Raw genomic sequence first — 21,004 nt, forward strand, 5'->3', positions numbered from 1 at the left:
TTTTGAAAGGTGCATCAATAAAAAATATTTGGCCATGTTTTCTACTTCTTTTACTTCTCATTCTCCTTATATAAAATATGTTTAAATACATTTCTCCTATTTTTCTTTTTGATCCAATATTTCCATCCTCCCCGCCCAAATATGTTTTTATTTTTTCATATTCTTTCTTCCAAGATTTGCAGTAATTTTTCCCATGTATTTGTAAGAAATACAAATACATTTTTTATTTACCCTATTATTTTCTTCCAAAACATCTCTCTCGCCCCCATACTATTTTTGTATTGTTTCACTCAAATTTTATTTTTTAGAGTAGGTAACAACACTTCTCTATATGGCTCTCGCACCATACTATTTTTGTATTATTTTCCTGCTATTTTATTTTATTGTTTACAGTACTTCACAAAACGTTTCTACATGCCTCTCATACCCATATTATTTTTGTATTATATTCCTCAGGTTTAATTTTATTTTATTTGTATTTCTTTCTTATTCTTTCTTCCAATATTTGGACACAATTTTTTCCAATGTACTATATTTGTATTTCTTTCATGTTACTTTCTTTCTAAACTTCTCTCTCACTTTTCTATATCCCTCTCGCCCCATACTATTTTTGTATTCTTTTCCTCATATTTTATTGTATTTTTTAGAGTAGATAACATAACTTCTCTATCTGTCTCTTGCCCCCGTACTATTTTCCTCATATTTTATTTTTTTTTTTAGAATAGGTAACATGGTGCTTGCCTCAAAAACCAAAGAGCACAGCCCTTGACAGTGATGGCGGGTGTGTGATATGCATCACATTTGTACCAGAGCATTGCCTGATGTCGTAGGATGATAACGTCCATGAAAAAATGCTAATGTGGAGCCTCTCCCGCGACACTTCACTATTTCCAATGTGACGGGAGATAAGCAAACTTTTTGCCATCTTCCACAAGGGCATTAATCTAACACTTCTCTTTTCATGTTATTTCGCTGTGTAAAAACATAACAAAACGGTGACATTTCCTTCTGACTTGTTTTGATATCCTTGAACGATGCGCGATGGCTAAATTGTCTGCGCGAGTGGTTAATGCACATAATGGAATTGCGAGTCGCCCCGCTTCGCAAATAAATAATTTAATGCAAATCCCAGCGTTGCGCCTCTCGCCAATTAAGCTAACCTGTTTTAGCCGTAAGTGATTCTATTACATTAGCGTGGTGTGGCGCTGACTGCATTAGGGTGGCTTTAATCAGTCGCTAATCAAATTAGCGCCACAGACAGACGGCCGGGAAGTGGCGTGCTTGACGCAAAGCACCTTGCCGCCTTACCTGCGCCAGGATCCCACGGGAGACGTCGCCTTGAAAAATGTCAACTTTACCCCCATCGTTGATCAGCCTGTGCCTTTCACGCGCAACTCAGAGGGCAGACGGAATATTCCTGTCACTGTGTGCGCTTTCTCGCATGGATTCCCACTGACCAGAGAGAGGAATACAAAAAGCATTAGATTGGACAAACGTTTCCCATCTGCTTGCCATTTGGGAGGGTGGCCGCTTGAAAGTTTGACTGTAACAAACGGTCGCTCCTACGGTCACTCCTGCGTGGCTTTGTGACATTGTCTCTGTATCTTAGCAATTAATGACCGGGACACTTTGGGATGATGTCGCTGCACTTCGGAGTCATCCATGGCAACCATAAAAAAAAAAAAAGAAATCAATCTTGGGATGTCTAAAGTGAATGTGGTCAGCGATGGCTTGATTAGGGCAACAAAAGGAGTCAAAGCCATTGACCAGACAGTTCTTTATCAGATACCGATCGAGACCCAAAAAACATGTTGAAAAATAACAAAAAAGCAAAACCTAAAAATGAACATCATTAAAAAAAATGCCAGCCTATTTAAACATTTCAGGGTCTCCAAAAATTAACTAATTCACTGCCAGATGTGCAAAAATGTGTCCACTTCAGTGCCAGGGTTTTTGTCATTGTCACTCTATTTGAGGACCTATAGAATATTGTCACCCAACTCTACCTCTCCAGTAAACCCAACGCCTCTCTTCCACCTGTATCCCTTACACTTTGCCTCTCAGAAATTAAATCCTGGTTTTCCCATAACTTTCTCAAACTAAACAGCGAAAAAAACTGAACTTCTCCTACTTGGTACTAAATCCACCCTACACAAAGAAAACAGTTTCTCTCTCACCATTGACAGTTCTACCGTGTCCCCCGCCCTTCAGGTCAAGAGCCTGGGTGTCATCCTCGATAGCACACTATCTTTTCATTCCCATATAAATAACATAACTCGGTCTGCATATTTCCACCTCTGTAATATCAATCGTCTCCGTCCCTCTCTCACCCCTCACACCACTGCTATCCTTCTCCACAGTCTCGTCACCTCCCGTATCGATTATTGTAACTCACTTCTTTTCGGGGTCAATCAAAGATTTCTCCATAAACTCCAACTCAACTAGTCCAAAATTCCTCAGCCCGGATCATGACTAAAAACCCCTCCTTCCACCACATCACTCCTGTCCTCCAGCAGCTCCACTGGCTCCCTGTTAAACTTTGTATTGATTTCAAGATACTTCTGTTTACATTTAAAGCCATCCATAACCTTGCCATCTGTCTGACCTACTTCAAATCTCTGTTCCCTCTCGGGCCCTCAGATTCTCACTCTCCCTCCACCTCTGTATGCCCTCTGCCCGTCTCACCACGAGGGGGTGCAGAGCTTTCAGCCGGTCTGCTCCCAACTCACTTCCACCCAACATCCATAATATTGACTCCCTTCCTACTTTCAAATCTCACCTCAAAACCCACGTGTGTAAACTTGCTTTCATGGTCTAGTTTAATCTGTTAATTTATTATTTATTGTTTTATTCATGGTTTTATTGTTTTATGTATTGTTTTTATTGTAAAGTGATCTTGGGTGTTCAGAAAGCCGCTTGTGAATGAAATGTCTTATTATTATTATTATTATTATTATTATTATTATTATTATTATTATTATTATTATTATTAATATTGAGTTTTACAACGACATAAACATTTAATATATAGCTTTAAAAACCTTAGATTTTCTTCTTTCATCTAAATTATATGGGTCTGGAGTTATATGAGCTTGAAATGAGGACAGCTGTCCAAAATACAATGCAATATTTGATTGTATGGAGTTGTAATAACATTTGAAGCATGAACGAAGCTCGAACATGGTAAAAAGCGAAATGCTGCCCCATTATGGAAGGTAAACACATTGCCAGAGGCCATGGCCAGTGCTTTATCGGCACCCAAACAAGAAAAAAACAAAACCCAAGAAAATGTGGGGATGGCACTCTACGATCTACAAATTTTCAATTCCCGAATAAATTCGTGAATGGCAGTGAATGAGCTAAAAAAATCTCCAAAATACGTAGTACAAAAATTTTGCATTTCAAACTAAATAAAAAACCTTAGTCAGCAAATATCCATTCATTATTCTTAATGATGATTTACTTGTATTCCACAAAAACAAGTCAGTATTTTTTCTGGCTAGCCGCTAATGTTAGTCGTGGCTTAGAATTCTGAGCATCTAGCGTGACCATGTTGATATTAATCAAGTTGATGTCGGCTAAACGTGCTCTACTTGAAGCCCAGCTATTTCCGTTTTGAAGCCGCTGAAAGTGAAGTTCAGATCGTATCAGGTGGGCCTTCTCCATAAAGCAAGAAGAAATTGTGTGCACGTATTGCGTTTGGAATATGATAAGAAGGCGCAAGCGAGTGAGCGACATGTCCACTTTTGCGGCGCCTGCTTGCCGATAAGAATCCATCTCTGATGGAGGGCCGAGCGTGCCAAGGTTTATATTTGGCTTTTGCGCATATTCAATTTTCTCTCTGTCTAATAGCACCTCCTTCACCCGCTAACACAGACGTTGGCGGAGGGCCAGCTTGCTTTTTTTGTGGGGTGGATAGATGGGGGATGGGATGGAATAGGACTTGAACTCCACTTGTTTTTTTTTCCTTCTTCTTTCGGCTAATATAAATCAATACATTGCAAACGTGATGCTCGTCATGGTTTCATCAAGCTGAAATCCCAGCGGACTGACTTTGCTAGCCGTCATCTTGTCTGACCGCAGACTCATTATTCTTTTATATCTTGTGGTTGGGCTTGCGTATTGTGGGCAAAATTTTCTCAGTGTTTCGTCGTATTGAATACACAGGATAGACAGACGACATTTTTTTGCATGGAGTTTGCATGTTCTCCCCGGACCCGCGTGGGTTTTCTCCGGGTCCTCCGGTTTCCTCCCACACTCCAAAAACATGCATGGCACCCCGAGAGTGGCTGCCTATCCAGCAGATCCTGAATTTTGGTTTTCTACTTCTTTTCTTTCATAACTTTGCTGCTATAAAATGTAAATTTCTCCACTGCGGGACAAAGGTACAGTCAATCCAATACAATATATATACCAATAACATTCAGCCTAAATATCTGAGTTGAGTATACCAACAAAAAAAGCTGTTTGCATTTTTTTTTATAAAAAGTTTTATTTCAAACATTACGTATATCATACATTTGGATAATAAATTTTTATTTATTGACAAAAACCTTTTATAGATTTGTATTTTTGCACACAAATAAAGACCGCTCCTAATTAAAAATGTGTATTCATATCTGTATCAAAACCAACATGTTATATATCTATACATTTTTATTTTTCGATGTTTTATATGCCAGTATGAACGGACAGTGTTTCATAGGTGTTCAATTACCTGACATGTTTCGGCATATACTTCCGCCTTCGTCAGAGAGAACTTAACACACCTATTCTATATCTCAATCCAGCTTTAGGAAATATTATATATAGTATGTATTCTCTATAATATATATTTAGGAGACAATATCCATACTGTTACGAGGACTGTTTTGCTGGATTTAACATGAAAAAAGTCAATTTAACCCTTTCTTGCACCCTACAATCTGACAACTGTCCACTGTGGTAACCGCCGTCCCTGAAAAGCTTAAAAATAGAATTTCACTTCTTTTTATCAGCAGGCCTTATTTTAACAATAAGCAAGCGTTACTTAGAACAGTGTGACTAACTTTCTCTAATATACCACATGCTGCTTCACCAAGGTGTCTGATTATGTCTGTTGTAGCAAATTTTCATGAAGGATGTCGACACAACCCCAAAAAGTGTTGGACTATTCCTCACGCCGCATCGCAGGAACCAATGGAGCTGTTTTCAATTAGTTTTCTAAATGCTTATTCCGTTAAAGCTAATGACTTATTGATTTAACGACAGTGGCGCTTTTGGTGTGAAACGTGTCGCCATTATGACTCTTGCCGCCGCTCATTCAGCCTCACCATGACCGCTATCCTTGAGGTTTTCTTTTTTTCTTTTCTCAATCCACCTCCGCTGTCTGGGTAGGCATTGAGTGTGGCGCACAAGCGGACTGGCTAGGTAGGAGACTATGACGTGACAGCGTCAGGAGCCACTTCGAGTTGTTTGCTGACATTGAAAACACTCACAAGAGGACTCCTGGCAACAAAAAAAAATCACTTATTCTCTAAAGTGACTATCTTATTTCCTCAAATTTCATCCGTAATTTCAGTGTATTTACAGACACCAGTATAGTCCAATTTTTTTTTTTTAAATAGTAGACAATCATACCTCGGTTTTCAACTAACATCCGGTCAGAAGCTGTTCAAAAAGCAATTTGTTCAAAATCCAAAACTATTTTGTTTGCCGATCATTATGGGCTCATATACTATGTACAATAAATGAATAATAAATCAAAAAAACATGTCTGCTCACAAAGAATGTTTGCTCAGTTTGGTCGAAAGTTATTTTTCGGTTATCTGAAGTGTAAAAATCTAGGTTTGATTATTCTTATATACATATATATATATATGCTTATTTATTAGATGATTTAGTTTGCGATATATAATAGTTATACATCTCTTATTCATTTTTTATGTTTAACTGATTCACTGCCATCCCCAAATTCATTTGGGGATGAAAATATGACGTGAATCGCCATTCCCGAATTTGTTCAGGATTTGGTTTTTATTGCGGGGGTTCCGATAAAGCGCCCATCATCTGGCAGTGAATGCGTTAAATCCAAAATTGCAAGCCTGATCACAATTAGCTCCACAAGTCTGATTTTTCTTCAGCTTTTTGTGGTCCTATTCCACATCCATGATGACCTTTTTTGCCGATCACAGCGGTTTTCAGACCAAACAAAGTACCGCAAAATGCATTGAGATGATGAAAGGACTGCGACAATATGTCCTTTCTCCATCAGGGGTGTTCCTTCCGTGACGTGACATCAGGACTTCCGGAATTATCAGCGCAAGTCTTAAAACGCAAAATATAGCGATATGCGGTGGAATCTTTGTAAAATACACCGAGTACAAGTCATTTGAAGCAATTTTACAAATTATGGACACAACTTGCCCGGAGGCATCGGTTGTCCTTTAAAACATTGCTAGCCTAGTGACTTAACCACTTTAATGATGCCGGCTGTTTGACCCTGGCACGGATGAATTCCACCTCACCTGATGTCTTATGTGAAGGCGTGTAAACGTGAGCAAAAGTGACGTCGTCGAGGGAGCTATCGCAGATGCAGGCGTTGTCTTCTTGGCACGACTCGCTTCTTATTGCTAATTGAGCTCAGTGACCAGCGGCTATTTTACTTGGCCTCTTCCTCCTCCTCTTCTTCCTCCTCCTCCTCATTCACTCATTTCCTCTGGAAGATCCTTCCATGCTGACGATAGCGTTTTCTCGTAATGAGGCGAGCGATAAGGCGGTCGCCGACCTTGATCATCTTCTTCTCACTTTTTTCTTTTTTGCTTCATTCCTTCTCCAATTTCCTCCGAACATTTATCTCAGCCCAACCCGAGCGAGCTCGTCCCGGCCTGGTCCGGACCGCGGGCACATCTCGATAGCGATGACCACAACGCTCTTTCTGCCCTTGGTTTATCTTAACAGGAAGTAAGAAGTAAGCACTTGAATTAATCATTAATGCAACAGCTGAACAATAGATTCCTTTACAAGCCTTTTTTCTCCCCCGTAGGAAAGGAGAAGGGGAATCAGCATAAAAAGCTCCATTAACCGTGCGATGCATGTTCCCATTTACGCTACTTGGCAGTACGCAAGATGCTATGCGTACGTTTCGTTTGTCAAACCAAACAAAACGGTCTTAAATTTAATCAGTGGCCACTACTGGAATTCTAAAAGGATGTTTTCATACTGTTTTTTTTTAATGTTATTAAATTTTCACTTTGGCTGTCTTTGTTTGCATAAGGGATGAATTTTCCACTTTGTGCTTCATCTGAAGCTGTGGTTGTTTTTAAAGTGGTCCCTGTTCATTACAGATTTATTTATTTATTTATTTATTTATTAGTATTTTTTTTATTCATTCACTGGCAGAAGATGTGCAAAAATGTGTCCACTCCAGTGCCAGGGTTTTTGTCATTTTCACTCAAATTGCAGAACCCACAGAATATTGAGTTTTAGGATCTCATAATCATTCATTACAGTGTTAGAAACTTTAGACTCTCTGCTTTCATCAGAAAATAGTTTATTCCTAAATTATATGGGTCTGGAGTTATCTATCTGATACCCACCAAGCGGGCTTCCATTAGCAAAACAAACAAAGTTAGCACGCGGCTTGGATCGTTCCCGAAATGTTGTGTGGGACTTTGTGTTGCATCACTTCCTGTAGGGAAACATCCATGCGATCTATCTCACAATATTCAATAATTATTCACGCGGGAGGCCCTCAGTGTTTTTAATTATAGAGGTAGCCTGAGGGTTTCATACACTGACATTTTGCTTTGTTTTAAAAAGTTAAGCATCAGACACTTTTCTGTCATAATTAAGCTGAAATAATCAAAGTTGGCCATCGCCTTGTTATATTTTTCCTTCCAATTAGCTCACATCCAATGGCTGGGGATGAAAGATAATGCTCGACTTTGCGATGCTTTTAGCGAGACATAATATTTCTCTTACCGTACGAAAACTATGCTAGCATGTAGCCACCTTTCATTATTATGTAAGAGGTGAGCTTTCAAAACAAAAAAAAGCCATTGATGTTCATATTCTAACTGTCTCCTAGCATCCATGTCTGTTCGTAGCTTGCATGTTTTCCATCACACTTGTTAATAAATAATGGTAGTCACGCAACGATGCTATGTAGCAACTCCATTGCTTGGGATTGGTTTGTTTGGGCATAGGTATGTGTTTTTTGGGGGGGATTGAACCCCATTTCTCTTGCTATAATTCAGCCAGGACCCATTCTAGCTAACGCCCCACCCAAAAGAACCCCCAAATGTCCTGGCGCCGAAAAAGATTGGATTGGATTTGCCTTTATTAGTCTTGCAGTGGAGAAATTTACATTTCACAGCAGCAAAGTTATGAAAGTAGAAAAGCAAAACAGGAGCTGCTGGAAAGGCAGCCACTCTCGCGGCGCCGTCTTGAAGTCAGAAGAACAAAAAAAACTAAATAACAAATAACATGACAACACAAAGACACAGAGAGACATTCATTCTTAAGCACTTTCTGTACCCTCTTTGTTACATAAAGCAGTTCCAGATGAAAAAGGAGAGGCACTGAAAATTAGTTATCTGGTACTTTTTTCCCCTACCCTGTTTTTGTATTCCTCGAAGCAGGCTGGAAGACCAATCAAAGTAGAGCTCTTCATGCATACGGTAATATGCTAATATGGTTGATTTATGATGTCATGCCACAGGGTGGAAGTAAAAAAAATGGAAGAAGAAGAAGTGAATGTGAGGGAGGGCGGGTAATAGGATGCATCCGAGTGGAGAAGAAGCCGTCGTCTCCTGAGACTATTTGGAAGCTAGCGAGGCCTCTGGTAGGCAAAATGGCTTTAGCTTGTGCATTACTCAGCGCCATAAATCTGGGCGCACTCGCTCTCAGCAGACGCAACTCGAACCGCCCGCCCGGCTGACCGACCTCACGCCCCCCACTTTCCTTTCCTCTCCTCTCTTCACCTCTTCTCGTCTGCCTTCTTTGTTTTGCCTTTAATTACCTGAGCGATTCGGCCTCATCGGCAGCACTTCCCTAATGGAGCATCACTCACGCTGCCAGTTGGCAGCGTGGCGCCCTCCTGGTGTGGCGGGCGCAGGAGGATCCAGTATGAGAGGGCGGAGAGGGAGGGGCGGCGACGCTGGACTCCCCAGTAATAACTCACTTACATCTGTAGTTAGTTCTATGTAATTTTACTGATTTGTGGGTTATTTCTACTGATTGCTACACACAGTACTCATTAGCAGACCGCAAGATGAGCCAGCGCAATCATCACATGACACGTTGATTTGAAGTGGAAGTGAATTTACTCGTCACGTGGACTGTCTTTTGACTTTTTAATTTTTTTTTAATTTGAAATCCATGTTTGCATTTCTTTTCTCAAAGGTGGCAATTATCGAGAATACGTAAAATGGGAAACCATCATGTCATCCGACATGATGCAGTCTAACGAGTGATTAAAACTTTTTCGAATCTGTGGATTTAACTCATTCACCGCCATTCCCGAATTTATTCCAGAATAAGAAATATGACGTAGAGTGGCATTCCCAAATTTGTTCTGGTTTGGTTTTTTTTCTTGTCTGGGTGCCGATAAAGCTTGCCATGGCCTCTGGCAATGTTTTTTCATTTCCACAAGGGGGCACCATTTCCCTTGTGTCCATATTAGCGTTTTGTTCCAGCTTCAACTGTTGTTAAAGATAAAGCAATATTCACCTTGAGTTTTGAAAGGCGCTTATAAATGAAATGTTATTATTATTATTATTATTATTATATGCATGTATTGCATTGCATTTTGGACAGCTACCCTCATTTCAAGCTCATATCACTCCAGACGCATATAATTTAGGAATTAACTATTTTTTCTGATGAAGTAATGAGTTTAAGGTTTCTTACGCTACATTGACTGTTTCTGCTGTCCTAAAACTCAATATTCTGAGGGTCCTGGAATTCGAGTGACAATGACAAAATCCCTGGCACTGGAGAGGACACATTTTTGCACGTCTGGCAGTGAATGAGTTAATTTCAATTATTTTCACGATTGTATTTCTTTCAGTTTTTTAAATTGCCAATGAGCGTTTTAGATAATCTATTTCATTGTGGAACGCATCAAGTACATTGCGTGTGCATATGAACAAGCATACTCTGGACTTGTCCAACTTTGTAGATTATTCAATTGATCTTGTTTCTTTCTCTTGTTTCTCTTGTCAGGTTTGTCTTTTGGGTCAGCCTAAAAATCTTCACTGGTAAAATCTCAATGATCACAGACAGAATAATTCCTCGTGTCTTTGATTGTGTTTGAGATAGATTTTTTTGTGTGCATTTTTTTTCTTCACTTTTTAAGTTTATTTATTTTTACATTTGACTTATTAGTTTTACTCCCGGGTGCTTTCTATGATATTTGTGACTGCTTTATTTCCTATATATGATAGTTACCCATGTTAAGCTTTTTGTTGCAACTTCTACTGTTGTTAAAGCGGCATATACATTTTTTACTTTGTTACTTCTGGGTTGAGTGAACGCTGGTGCATGTGGCTACCGCTGCTCCTCGCAGAAAAAAATATCCTGTGACTGTAAAGTGTCCTTGAGAGTTTTAAAAGGCGCTTATAAATGAAATGTATTATTATTATTATTATTATTATTATTATTATTATTATTATTATTATTATTATTACTATTATGTGTTATTTATGTATTCATTCATTTTGCTGTTTTTTGTTGGGTTTTTTTTTTTAGGAGGGGGGGGGGGGGGGTCACTGTGGTTTAATTGCATCTTTCAAGGTTATGGTGATCACAAATTGCGATTGAAACCGTTTCCGTGCCGGCAACTGTTGTGAATTGTTTGGCTCATTTTGAGTGTTGCGTTTATTTATGATCTTTGTGCAAAGTATGTTTTGTGGCCTGGAGCGATCCCATTATAGCCATTCAGCTGTGGAAAAGTGAATTGCTACGAGACCGAGTTCCTTAGCAACACGGTAGCTTGGCGGTGGTGAGGAGCGGTTAGCCAATATGTCAGTCAAGATCCCGTCAAGACGCGTGGATGGCTTCTTGTCGGCATTTTCATCCATTGTACTGCCGTACTGGCACTGCTAACAATACATGCACTGCTTGAAAATGCATGGGACCTTTTGTGTACAAGGAAGTAGAGGTGGGGGGGGACAGGCTGTTGAGGAATGAGGAGGAGGCGTTTGAACCGGCGCTGACCTTGGAGATTATTGCAAAACTCAACAGGAAAAAAATGCCGTATGTTTGTCAAGGGCTGTCCGTCATCAATGAGCTTTTGTGTTGGATATCGATCGCTCAGATGCCGACTGATGCACAACAAGCGTGATGCGCGGCCGATGCCAACGCACACATACACAGATGCACGCACACACCTTAATGGGATGTCAAGTCGACTGGGCCACTTTCACTTCCTCCCAGATGAAATCTGGGCCGGTCGGCCACACCCCTCCCGGCTGCTGATTATCAAACATTACATGAGCAAGCAAAGTTGAGCATTTACATTGGAAAAATCTCATGACGATTCTTCTTCTTTTCCTTTCGGCTTTTCTTTAGAGGTTTGATCCGCATGTTTGTTTTGGACAATTAAAAAAAAACACAGTAAGTGCCATGCAGTGGTAGCTTGACTTTAGAGTTGAACTTTTACCAAACTTCAGCCTTTTTGTTACAGCTTGAGCTGTTATTAAAGTGTTATATAAATCAATATGTATTCTATTGTACTATATAGTATAAGCTTGGAACTCAATTTCCAATACTTTTCACCCCGTTGAAAGGAATTGAACATTTTCAGTCCTGAACCCCCCACACTTCCCAGAAAAGCCTCTTCCAGCTGTTTTCGGGTTGTAGGCTAGGGACACCCTGAACTGGTTGCCAGGGAATCGCAGTCCAAATGAGTTACAACATTGAACTCACAAAAGTAGTGCCTTTTTCTGCCATCTTCAGGTAAATTCAAATTACCATCATCAGAAAGCATCTTCGTCAAAGTTAATTAAGTAACTCATTCACTGCCAGACATGTGCAAAAATGTGTCCACTCCAGTGCCAGGGTTGTTGTCATTTTCACTCAAATTCCGGGAACCACAGAATATTGAGTTTTAGGACTACATAAACATTCAATACCGCGTAAGAAACCTTAGACTCTCTTCTTTCATCAGAAAAAAAGTTATTTCCTAAATTATCTGGGTCTGGAGTTATCTGAGGTGCAAGTGACTGTACAAAATGCAATACAATACATACAAATTGATTTATAATAATAATCATCATCATCATCATCATCATAATACATTTCATGTATAAGCGCCTTTCAAAACTCTCAGGGTCACTTTACAGTCACAGGATAAGTTTTTCTGTGGGTGAGCAGCGGCATAGCGCTTTAACAGCAGGTGAAGCTGTAACAAAGCGCTAACATAGGCAAAAGGAGAATGCTGCCCCTCGTCGAAGGGAATAATATTGCCAGAGATCTGACCCGCGCTTTATCGACACACACTGTAAGAAAAACCCAAAACAAATTCAGGAAGTCGCTCCGCGTACACTTTTCCATTATTGAATATATTCGGGAATGGCAGTTGGCAATGAGTTATTATTTATGATTCAAAATTTGGGGAAGCTCTGACGAAAAGGCTGGTACTGTCGCACTACCAGCTCTCTCCCCATGCTTGTGTCCCCGTGACTTTTCCTCAAAGGTGTGACTGTGTGTGCGTTTCATCACAATGAGGTTATAATCAAAACACTTGACCTTTACTTTTTAATTTTATGGGCGGCCCAACCATCTTGAATAGCTTGGATGCTTATATACTTGTGTTCTGGGCCCATTTTGATAGCCGGGCTGGATGGAGATTGAGAATGCACGTAGGTCGGAGAATTCAAAATGTAGGGTGTGTGTTTTAATCACATACGTTGGTCGATGTGAAAAATTTGTTGGTGGACGCTAGATTTCAGTGGAGCGTTTGCCAAGAAAAGACTCATTGAATGTGATGTAAACGCGTATTCACCTTTCCCCAAACCCTCCACACCACCAAGCGGGCTTCCATTAGCAAAACAAACAAAGTTAGCACACGGCTTGGATTGTTCCCGAAATGTTGTGTGGGACTTTGTGTTGCATCACTTCCTGCATATGAGCTTGAAATGAGGGTGGCTGTCCAGAATATAATGCAATGCATACATATTGGTTTATATAGTGCTTTAACAACAGCTGACAACATTGCCTGAGGTCTAACTAGTGCTTTATCGCCGCCCTCCGCAAGAAAATCTAAAACCCGAAAAAATTCAGGAGTGGCGCTGTTCGTCATTTTTTTCAATTCCCAAATACATTCTCGAATGGCAGTGAATGAGTTAATTAATTTTGTTGATTAATTCATAACAGTTAGACCTAATCCTTCAGTATGATTTATTTATTTATTCATTTATTTTTCCGGAATGAGACTCATCCTTCCAGAAAATGGATGAATGGAAATAAAGTGGATTGGTATTTTTTGTCACGGTTTGCAAGGTGGTGATGGCAGTTGGTGATGGCAGTTGTGGATCCCAAAAAGCAGGCAGGAGGGAGCAGCAGGTTGTATTTGAGAAATTGTATTAAAATAAAGTCAACAGGAACAAAATCTAAAACATCAAAGTCATTCAAACAGAAAAATATAGAGTATCAAATAAAGACCAAGAGTAAAAGTCTGCCAAGAATGAAACACATGCACAGCATACAATGCATACACAATGCATACAATTGCATACAATGACCCGACGCCGAATGGTTGGCCGGGAGTCCTTTTGACTGCCACTGATTGTAACGACCAGCACCTGTGCAGGTGCAGGCGGGGCCGACAGCGCCACCCGTTGGTCGCCAACCAGATCATGACATTTTTCTATTTTCTTGCACTTGTTTTGATTGGATGTCAGCAAGGCCACCAACAATTAGCACAGTCTCCACTGATTGTAGTGCCGGAAGCAATAATGAAGAAATGATTTGTTTGTCTCCCATCACCGTGATCATCAGCTCACCTTATCTCGAGTGCTCATCCATAACCTTGACGCTTTATCTAGCAGCCTCCAAACTTGCTTGTTTCTTTTATGAGCTTTTTTTTATTGAAGAAAAAAAGCTTAAAGTTACAAAAAAAAGATTCCTCCTTTCCTCACCAGTGTCATTATCCCTCCTCTCCTCTATTTTTATCCTTTCATGTTATTAGCACAGAGAAATGCATTAGGTCTTCACATTAGATCCCGTGAGTGATCCATTAAGCTGCCACCACGTTATTAGAAAGCAAAGGACCCATCCAAAGTGTGCAACTCTCCGTTGTGTAACGCCGCGACACCGACGTTTATCGCGAAAAAAAAAATGCTTCTATTCAGCCCACGGTATTGGCGGTGACATTATTTAGCTCCCCAACCTTTTTTTCAAGAGAAGATGCTTAGCGTTGGTCTTCAGTGGAACTGGAGAACATGATGCCTTTTTTTCCCTATTTTCAAATTCAGCCCTCTGAACGAGTTGAACTTAGCCAGACTTGATGTCTGCCATTTTATTTTCAAGTGGCCATTTTAGTTTCGATTCAAATGCTTTTTATGTTGTTTTTAACTCATTCACTGCCATTCACAAATTTATTCGGGGACTAAAAATATGGCGTACACCCCTATTCCCGAATTCGTTTTTCTTTTCTTGCTTGGGTGCTGATAAAGTGCTGGCCAAATATCTGGCAAAATTTCCCACAGACAGTTTGACTTATCGCAATGAAATTTGGTGAACTTCTATCAGGGTAAGACATAAAATATCTGAAGAAGCCATCTCTGAGCAAACACAGAATATATGTTACTTTCTTATCTTCAGCAGACCCCCAAAAAGTGGACAGACACAAAAAGTCTGTCTTTTCCTGTCTTCAAACACTAGCACAAACCTGACATCCTAATTGACACCCTTACCCCAACCTGGCCTTGATACCCTTCTTTCAAAGCCGAACTCTGTCTTGAAAGATGTTGGAAAGCCCAATGTAAGAAAAAAAACAAAGTTGGGCCAAGACCCAGGAGGGGGTTCAATACAACTTTAATAACGCGGAGCAGCAGTGGCTAAATGAGACGTTTGCACCTACTTTTAGACATCACACACACGCACACACACAAACACACACAAACGCGCACACACACACACACAGACACACACACACACACACACACACATGCACACACATACACACACGCACACGCATGGAAACACACGTATACTCACATCACACACGCACACGCATGGAAACACACGTGTACTCACATCACACACACACAAATACACACACTCCTTATCCCCCATGCTTTCCAAGCACTTGAATTATTAAAAGTGTTGTTTTCCTTATTGAGTTGCAGCATTATGCCTCCTACTTTAGCCGGAAATTGCATCAAAACCTTGCAGTCCACGCACACAACATCCTTGAAGCCTTACTTTCATGCCCCAACCCTTTTTAAGTGCCCACAATGTCTTCCAACCCCAATTTGAAATCCTCACTCTTATCAAAAAACTTATCAACATCTCAAGACGCTGTTTTGAAAGCCTGACCTTGGTGTGTGTGAAACTTTAATCCTTGACTCATGCAAGTCCTTGAAACAATAAACATTGCTGGAAACCTGAACCTCCCATTTGGAAACCCTATATAAAGAGTTCAACTCTGGTTTCAACCACTTATTTGAGACCATAACGTGTGTTGCAAGACTTAAGCTAGGTTTGAAGTACCAATTTGAAACCTAATCTTAGTTGGAAAACCTGACGTGGCATCAAAAGCACTACTTTGGAACTTGGATACAAGTCTTGTTAATGGCGCCTCTGTTTAGAAGTCACTCCCTATCCTTGGAACCTGAACACTAATTCAAAACTGTTCCTCTTGTTTGAAACGCCAACCTTGTCTTTACCTCCTTGAAACTGTAACTGTTGCTCAGAACCGTACGTTGAAACATTAACTTCAAAGCCTGATTAGAAACCCTACCCGTATGAAGAAGTTTGGCCCTCCCTTGAAATCTTTGGAGAGCCTAACCCATATTCAAAATGGTCATTTAATTATATCACCCCTGTTTTATCCCTTTGAAACCATAACTACGATTAGAACCTTTCATCCAGGCTGAAATCCCTGCATAGAAATATTAAAACTCTAATTCGAAAAACCTAACAAAGGCTTGAAAACTTATTTTTAAACCCCAGATCAACTTAAAACCCCACCTTGAAAGTGTCAAGAGTGCTCAAAAAACTTATTTCAAACCTTTGCTTGAAACCCAAATTTACTAAAACACTTACGCTGCTTTGTATGCCTCATTCTGTCTTAAAACCCAGACCAGTCTAGAAACCATAACCAATTCCATGAACCTTGACCATAATTGGCTAGTCACTAGCCAATCATAGTTTGCGAAAACTCTGACGTAGACTAGTGCCTGCAAGAAGGTGCTGGTACCCCTTTTGGGTTGCTAACTCGAAATTTGATTGGTTAAAGCAACAGTTTGATCGACACATTTGATGCAACAGGGCCAGCAGAACTGATTGTGAAGGCATCCAGGTAGATTTCTGACCCTGGTAACAAATGATGGCGAAAATGTGAGATGCTTTAATACGAAAACACACATCTGGAAGAAGCACAACAGGGGAAAAGTAATATAAGGAGCTGAAAAGCAATTTGGAATTATTTAATAAGAATTCATGGACAAAATATAATTAACATCAGTCCGTGATTCCGATATTTTTAGAGGCCAGCAGAGAAGGCTTTGCCGGCCTTGACCGTCCGCCACTGACGTTAGCATTCCTCTACAACTGGCGAACACACACATGTGCACGCACACACTCCCCCTTTAGACACACTTTAATCACACACTGAATTATAAATGTGCTGAACTCCTGCCTGCTGTCAAGTGTGCCGATGAGAGAACAACCGACAGCTGAGAAAACCTCTTAAAACCGAAGCTAAGACTTCATAAAATGATTTGAAACTGTACCCCCGGCTTGAAGCCCGACTTAGATGCTGGCTATCTAACATAATCACGGGCTGCTGTTTGCAAGTTTGTGTTTTTGTGCTAGTTCTCAGCTCAATCCGTCTTCTCGGGCCTTGTTTGTTACAGTAGGGGGCGCTGGCTGACGCTTAGACATTGATTCAGGCGGTGGCGGCTGAGCTCCGCAGCGACCCATTAATAACGGCAGTAGTGGGGGTAGGGGGGGCACTCCACCCCAGCTGGTCGGCCCGCTTCCGCTCCGCCTTCTCGGCTGCTCTGCCCCAAGCACTGCTGACATTTTAATGGTTCTTTTTTTTCTTTTTCTTGGTAAATAATGCATTTGCTGGTTGTTGGCTCCTCCCCCCTCCCCATCCGTCCGCTTTGTGCACAAATTACAACGCCTTGTCTGTACCGGTGCACTGTTCGCTACATCACACTATGGCCTCGCTCTGTGTATGCATGCTTTTGTGTGTATGTGTGTGTGAGTGAAAGTCTGTCGATACACGTTTGTGTCTGTGCGTGACTATTTATTTGCATGGCCATTGATGTGTCATTGAGGCAGCGCGCTGCCTGCGGGAAAGGGGATAACGAGAAAAGGCCGAAATGATAGTGTGACGGGAAAAAAACGCAACACTCAACCTGCCCTGTCGCGTTGAGAAAAATTGTTGACATTGCATGACTTTTCAATGTATTTCCAGATGTGTGGTTCTTGTCATCGAATCAGCTAATTGGGAGAATTTGCATCGCTTGTGTGAAACTGCAGTCAAATACCAGATTGTCCGACTTTTGCCTATTTTGCAACCCCACAAACGAAAACACCACTTGTCCACGACTCAACACAGAATCCAAAAGTCCTGATGTAGCCACGCAAAAAAAAACACCAAACTTTTTTTGTGTTATGAACAACAAATCTGCGACTCTTGACCCTTTCATGTGGTAGGATACTGAACTCCATTTTTTGTTTGTGTTGCTAGGTAACGCATTGTGCAAGTCGGGAAGCATCGGCGTCTTTGGGAACGTGGTATACAGCGGACTGCTCAACGAGCACTTGTGGCATCTTGGAGTGCCGCTCTTCACGAGACTGGTGAGTGGTTTTCCCATTTTTTTCCCTTTTGGAAATACTCCGCAGTGGCACCCTCTGTGTGTTTGCAAGTGGAACTGCTTGGTTTAGGTTCAGTAGAAACGGAGTTACCCCTTCACGCTCGCCTGGATTTCATAATTGCTGACATTTAAATGTTGCTTTGCGGCAAAAGAAGAAGAAAATGACAAAGTTGTAATTAAAAATGGGGGTGCTGGAAGAAATAACGCTTTGGTGACAGAGAAGGTTCCGGATTAGGATGGCTTCCTGGGCTGTTAATTGTCGCCACCTTCCCTGAACCCTCCCCTCCACTTACCAACACCACCTAGTTTGCATCAATGTTTACGATCGATTTGAACGTTTACGAGGCGGGAATTAGTGCTGATTGGTGCGCCGGGGTCGCATCTAATTGGGTTACGTTAAACGAGATCATTCCCGCGATGGCAGAAATGTCCAATGTCAAGTCTTGTTTGATGAGCGCTTCATATGCTGAGCATGTTGGCGCCCCAAACGTACGCATGCACAAGTGGCCATACGCACACAGAAGATAAATGAAATCGGTTAAAAATGGACGGCAGGTTTTGGATGTACATTGCGGGGGAATGGTGTTGTTGCACTTTCGGAAAGATTTAGCAAGTGGAAAAGTGGAAAAACGGTCGGCGCTGGCTGATGTTACGCTTGTTGTCAATTTGAACTTGAAAAATTGTGGAAATCTAGCTACAACTTCATATTGTACAGGTCTTTGCATCCTGAGTAATACTTTTGAAGATGATGTTGCCGGTAATCTGGTTTATCACTCTGAAGTCTAACCTGTCAAACCTTTTGAGAAGGAACAAGACATTAATCCAATTTTATTTTGAAGTCAAAATTGTTCAACTTAAGTTGCCTGTTTATCTTTTCAGATTCTTCAAAAATGTTGGTCCTTAAAAGACAGTCAGGGGACAATGACAATTTTCTTAGTGACGCTACTCGAAATCCAAAACCTGAAAGTATTTTTGTACTCTAGGACCACTGGTGTCAAAATAGTGTCATGAAAATATTGTTATGCTAGCTGAAATGAAGGTTGGATACACAAGAAATGATTAAATCTCTAAAAGTTGTGAGAAAACCTTTCTGAAGTATTATTCAAACACAAATAGGACAACATCCGGAGCATGTTCATTCTTGAGAGAAATGGGTGATGAAAGCCTATGGTGGCTCACAAATTTGACCTCCAACTCAGAATTGTACTGCTTTGTTTTGGATTCGTTTCAGAAAATATGTCCTAAAATCGGATATTGCTGGCTGAAATGATGCCTAGCCGCTCCTTGGAATATGCCAAACTCAAGCTATGTTTGTGATACTTTCAAAATATGTCTCACAAATAGCTGCTAGCTGAAATAGCTGAAGGAAATTCAAGTTAGTCCATCACAGTTGATATTCTGTGAAGTTGGCAATCTGAACCAGAAAAGGTCTCACCCCTGCGTGTTAGCACACCAGGTGTGCCTGCCAATGATATGGTAGCCGCCGTCCGGCCCGCAAATTACGGTGCCACCCTGCTGAGTGTACCCGAGGGCTTCAGTGGCACACATGCCGGGTGCTCAGATTGCGGCGATTTCAAACGCCCTAAGCGTCTGCGTGTGTGCGCAAGACACACACACACAGGTAGACATTTAGCTGCGTCGCCATACGCTACATTTACGCACCGGGCCGACACACCCCAAAATCAACAGATGGGCAATTTGCGGCATAGAGCTTAGCGATATGCTTACAAATGATGTTTAATCGTGTCTTGCAGGGGCAGCACGTAAAATGGCGCATGTTATTTATCATTTTTCTTTCCTGTAGCAACACTTTATGGTCTTTACAGTTTCCCGTTGTTGTTTACTGTAGCTAAAACGACCGCTATGACAGCTTGTCCTGATGATCTTACTCAAGGTTTTATTTTCCGCCCCCAAACTGAAACACAGTGACACCAATTCTGATCATTTTCACACGTCTTCACTTGACCTCACTGGACATGGGAACATTTGTCGTTCACAAATATTCTGTAGCGACAATGTGAAATGTTTACGAATAACAGACAGATTGTTTTGACATTGTTGTACCCAATGTGAATCGATTCAAGATTCCCGATAAGCATGACTGTCCTGAAAAGGTCAGAATATTTTCAGAAAAATTTGCAATGCTTGCCGGAATCAAAGACCAGCTTTTCATCTGGCAGTTGAACAGAGATTGATCTTAAATTCCATCTGAAAACCTGTATTTTTAAGAGGTTATATTTATGTCTGTGTAGGCTGTCAGTCATACAGGAGTGGTCCATCGATGAAAAGGTTTCTTCAGCAATCATCTGTACTTTTTTGAAGGGCTCCTCATCCGAAGACCTTCATCAGTGAACTAAAGTTATGCTGGTAACACTGGCTCTATATATACCAGTTTTAGGTCTCTGCTCCCCCAACCTTAGAGCAGGGATTGGGATATATATAGGGCCAGAGTTACCAGCACAACTTTATCGATGAGAAGGTTTCTTCAGCCGTCATTTGTACAATTTGTACAGATGACGGCTGAAGAAACCTTCTCATCGATGGACCACTCCTGTACGATTGAAAGCTTACACAGCACAACTTTAGTTCGCTGACGGATCTTTTCTGATAAGGAGCGAAACGTCCAACACCTTCAATGAAGTACAGATGACGGCTCAAGAAACCGTTTCATCGATGTACCATATACAGTGAATGAATTGGTTCTGAAAGAAATTTCCTAACTAGAAAATGTTGTCAGTAGAGACAGGTTTTCCATGTAATTGCGCTAAAATGTTCCAAAACGCCAAAATTATGACATAAATGTTTTCTAATGCATTAAAAAAATGCATCAAAACACGTAAAATATACATGTTACAATGAGATGTTTGCACACGAAATAAGACTCGTGCTCAATGTAAAAAAAACAAGACTAATTAAGTTGTGTTCAGGAATCTCTGAGAAGCGAGTAGCAGTATATACTGTATTTT

At 40.8% G+C, this 21,004-nt stretch overlaps 1 protein-coding gene across 6 annotated transcripts in view; it reads left to right on the forward strand.

The window, feature by feature from the left end:
- LOC148885693 (RNA binding protein fox-1 homolog 3-like) overlaps nucleotides 1–21,004 on the forward strand; it is a 326,703-nt gene that overhangs the window by 175,557 nt on the left and 130,142 nt on the right. For all 6 annotated transcript variants that reach the window (XM_089018729.1, XM_089018732.1, XM_089018728.1 and 3 more), the window contains one exon: nucleotides 17,912–18,021. In XM_089018729.1, the coding sequence (XP_088874855.1) occupies nucleotides 17,912–18,021 (110 nt within the window). The remainder of the gene's footprint in view (nucleotides 1–17,911; nucleotides 18,022–21,004) is intronic.

Source organism: Hippocampus bargibanti, linkage group LG17 (genome assembly GCF_051943395.1).
Source record: "Hippocampus bargibanti isolate YZ-2025 linkage group LG17, ASM5194339v1, whole genome shotgun sequence".
NCBI lineage: Eukaryota > Metazoa > Chordata > Actinopteri > Syngnathiformes > Syngnathidae > Hippocampus > Hippocampus bargibanti.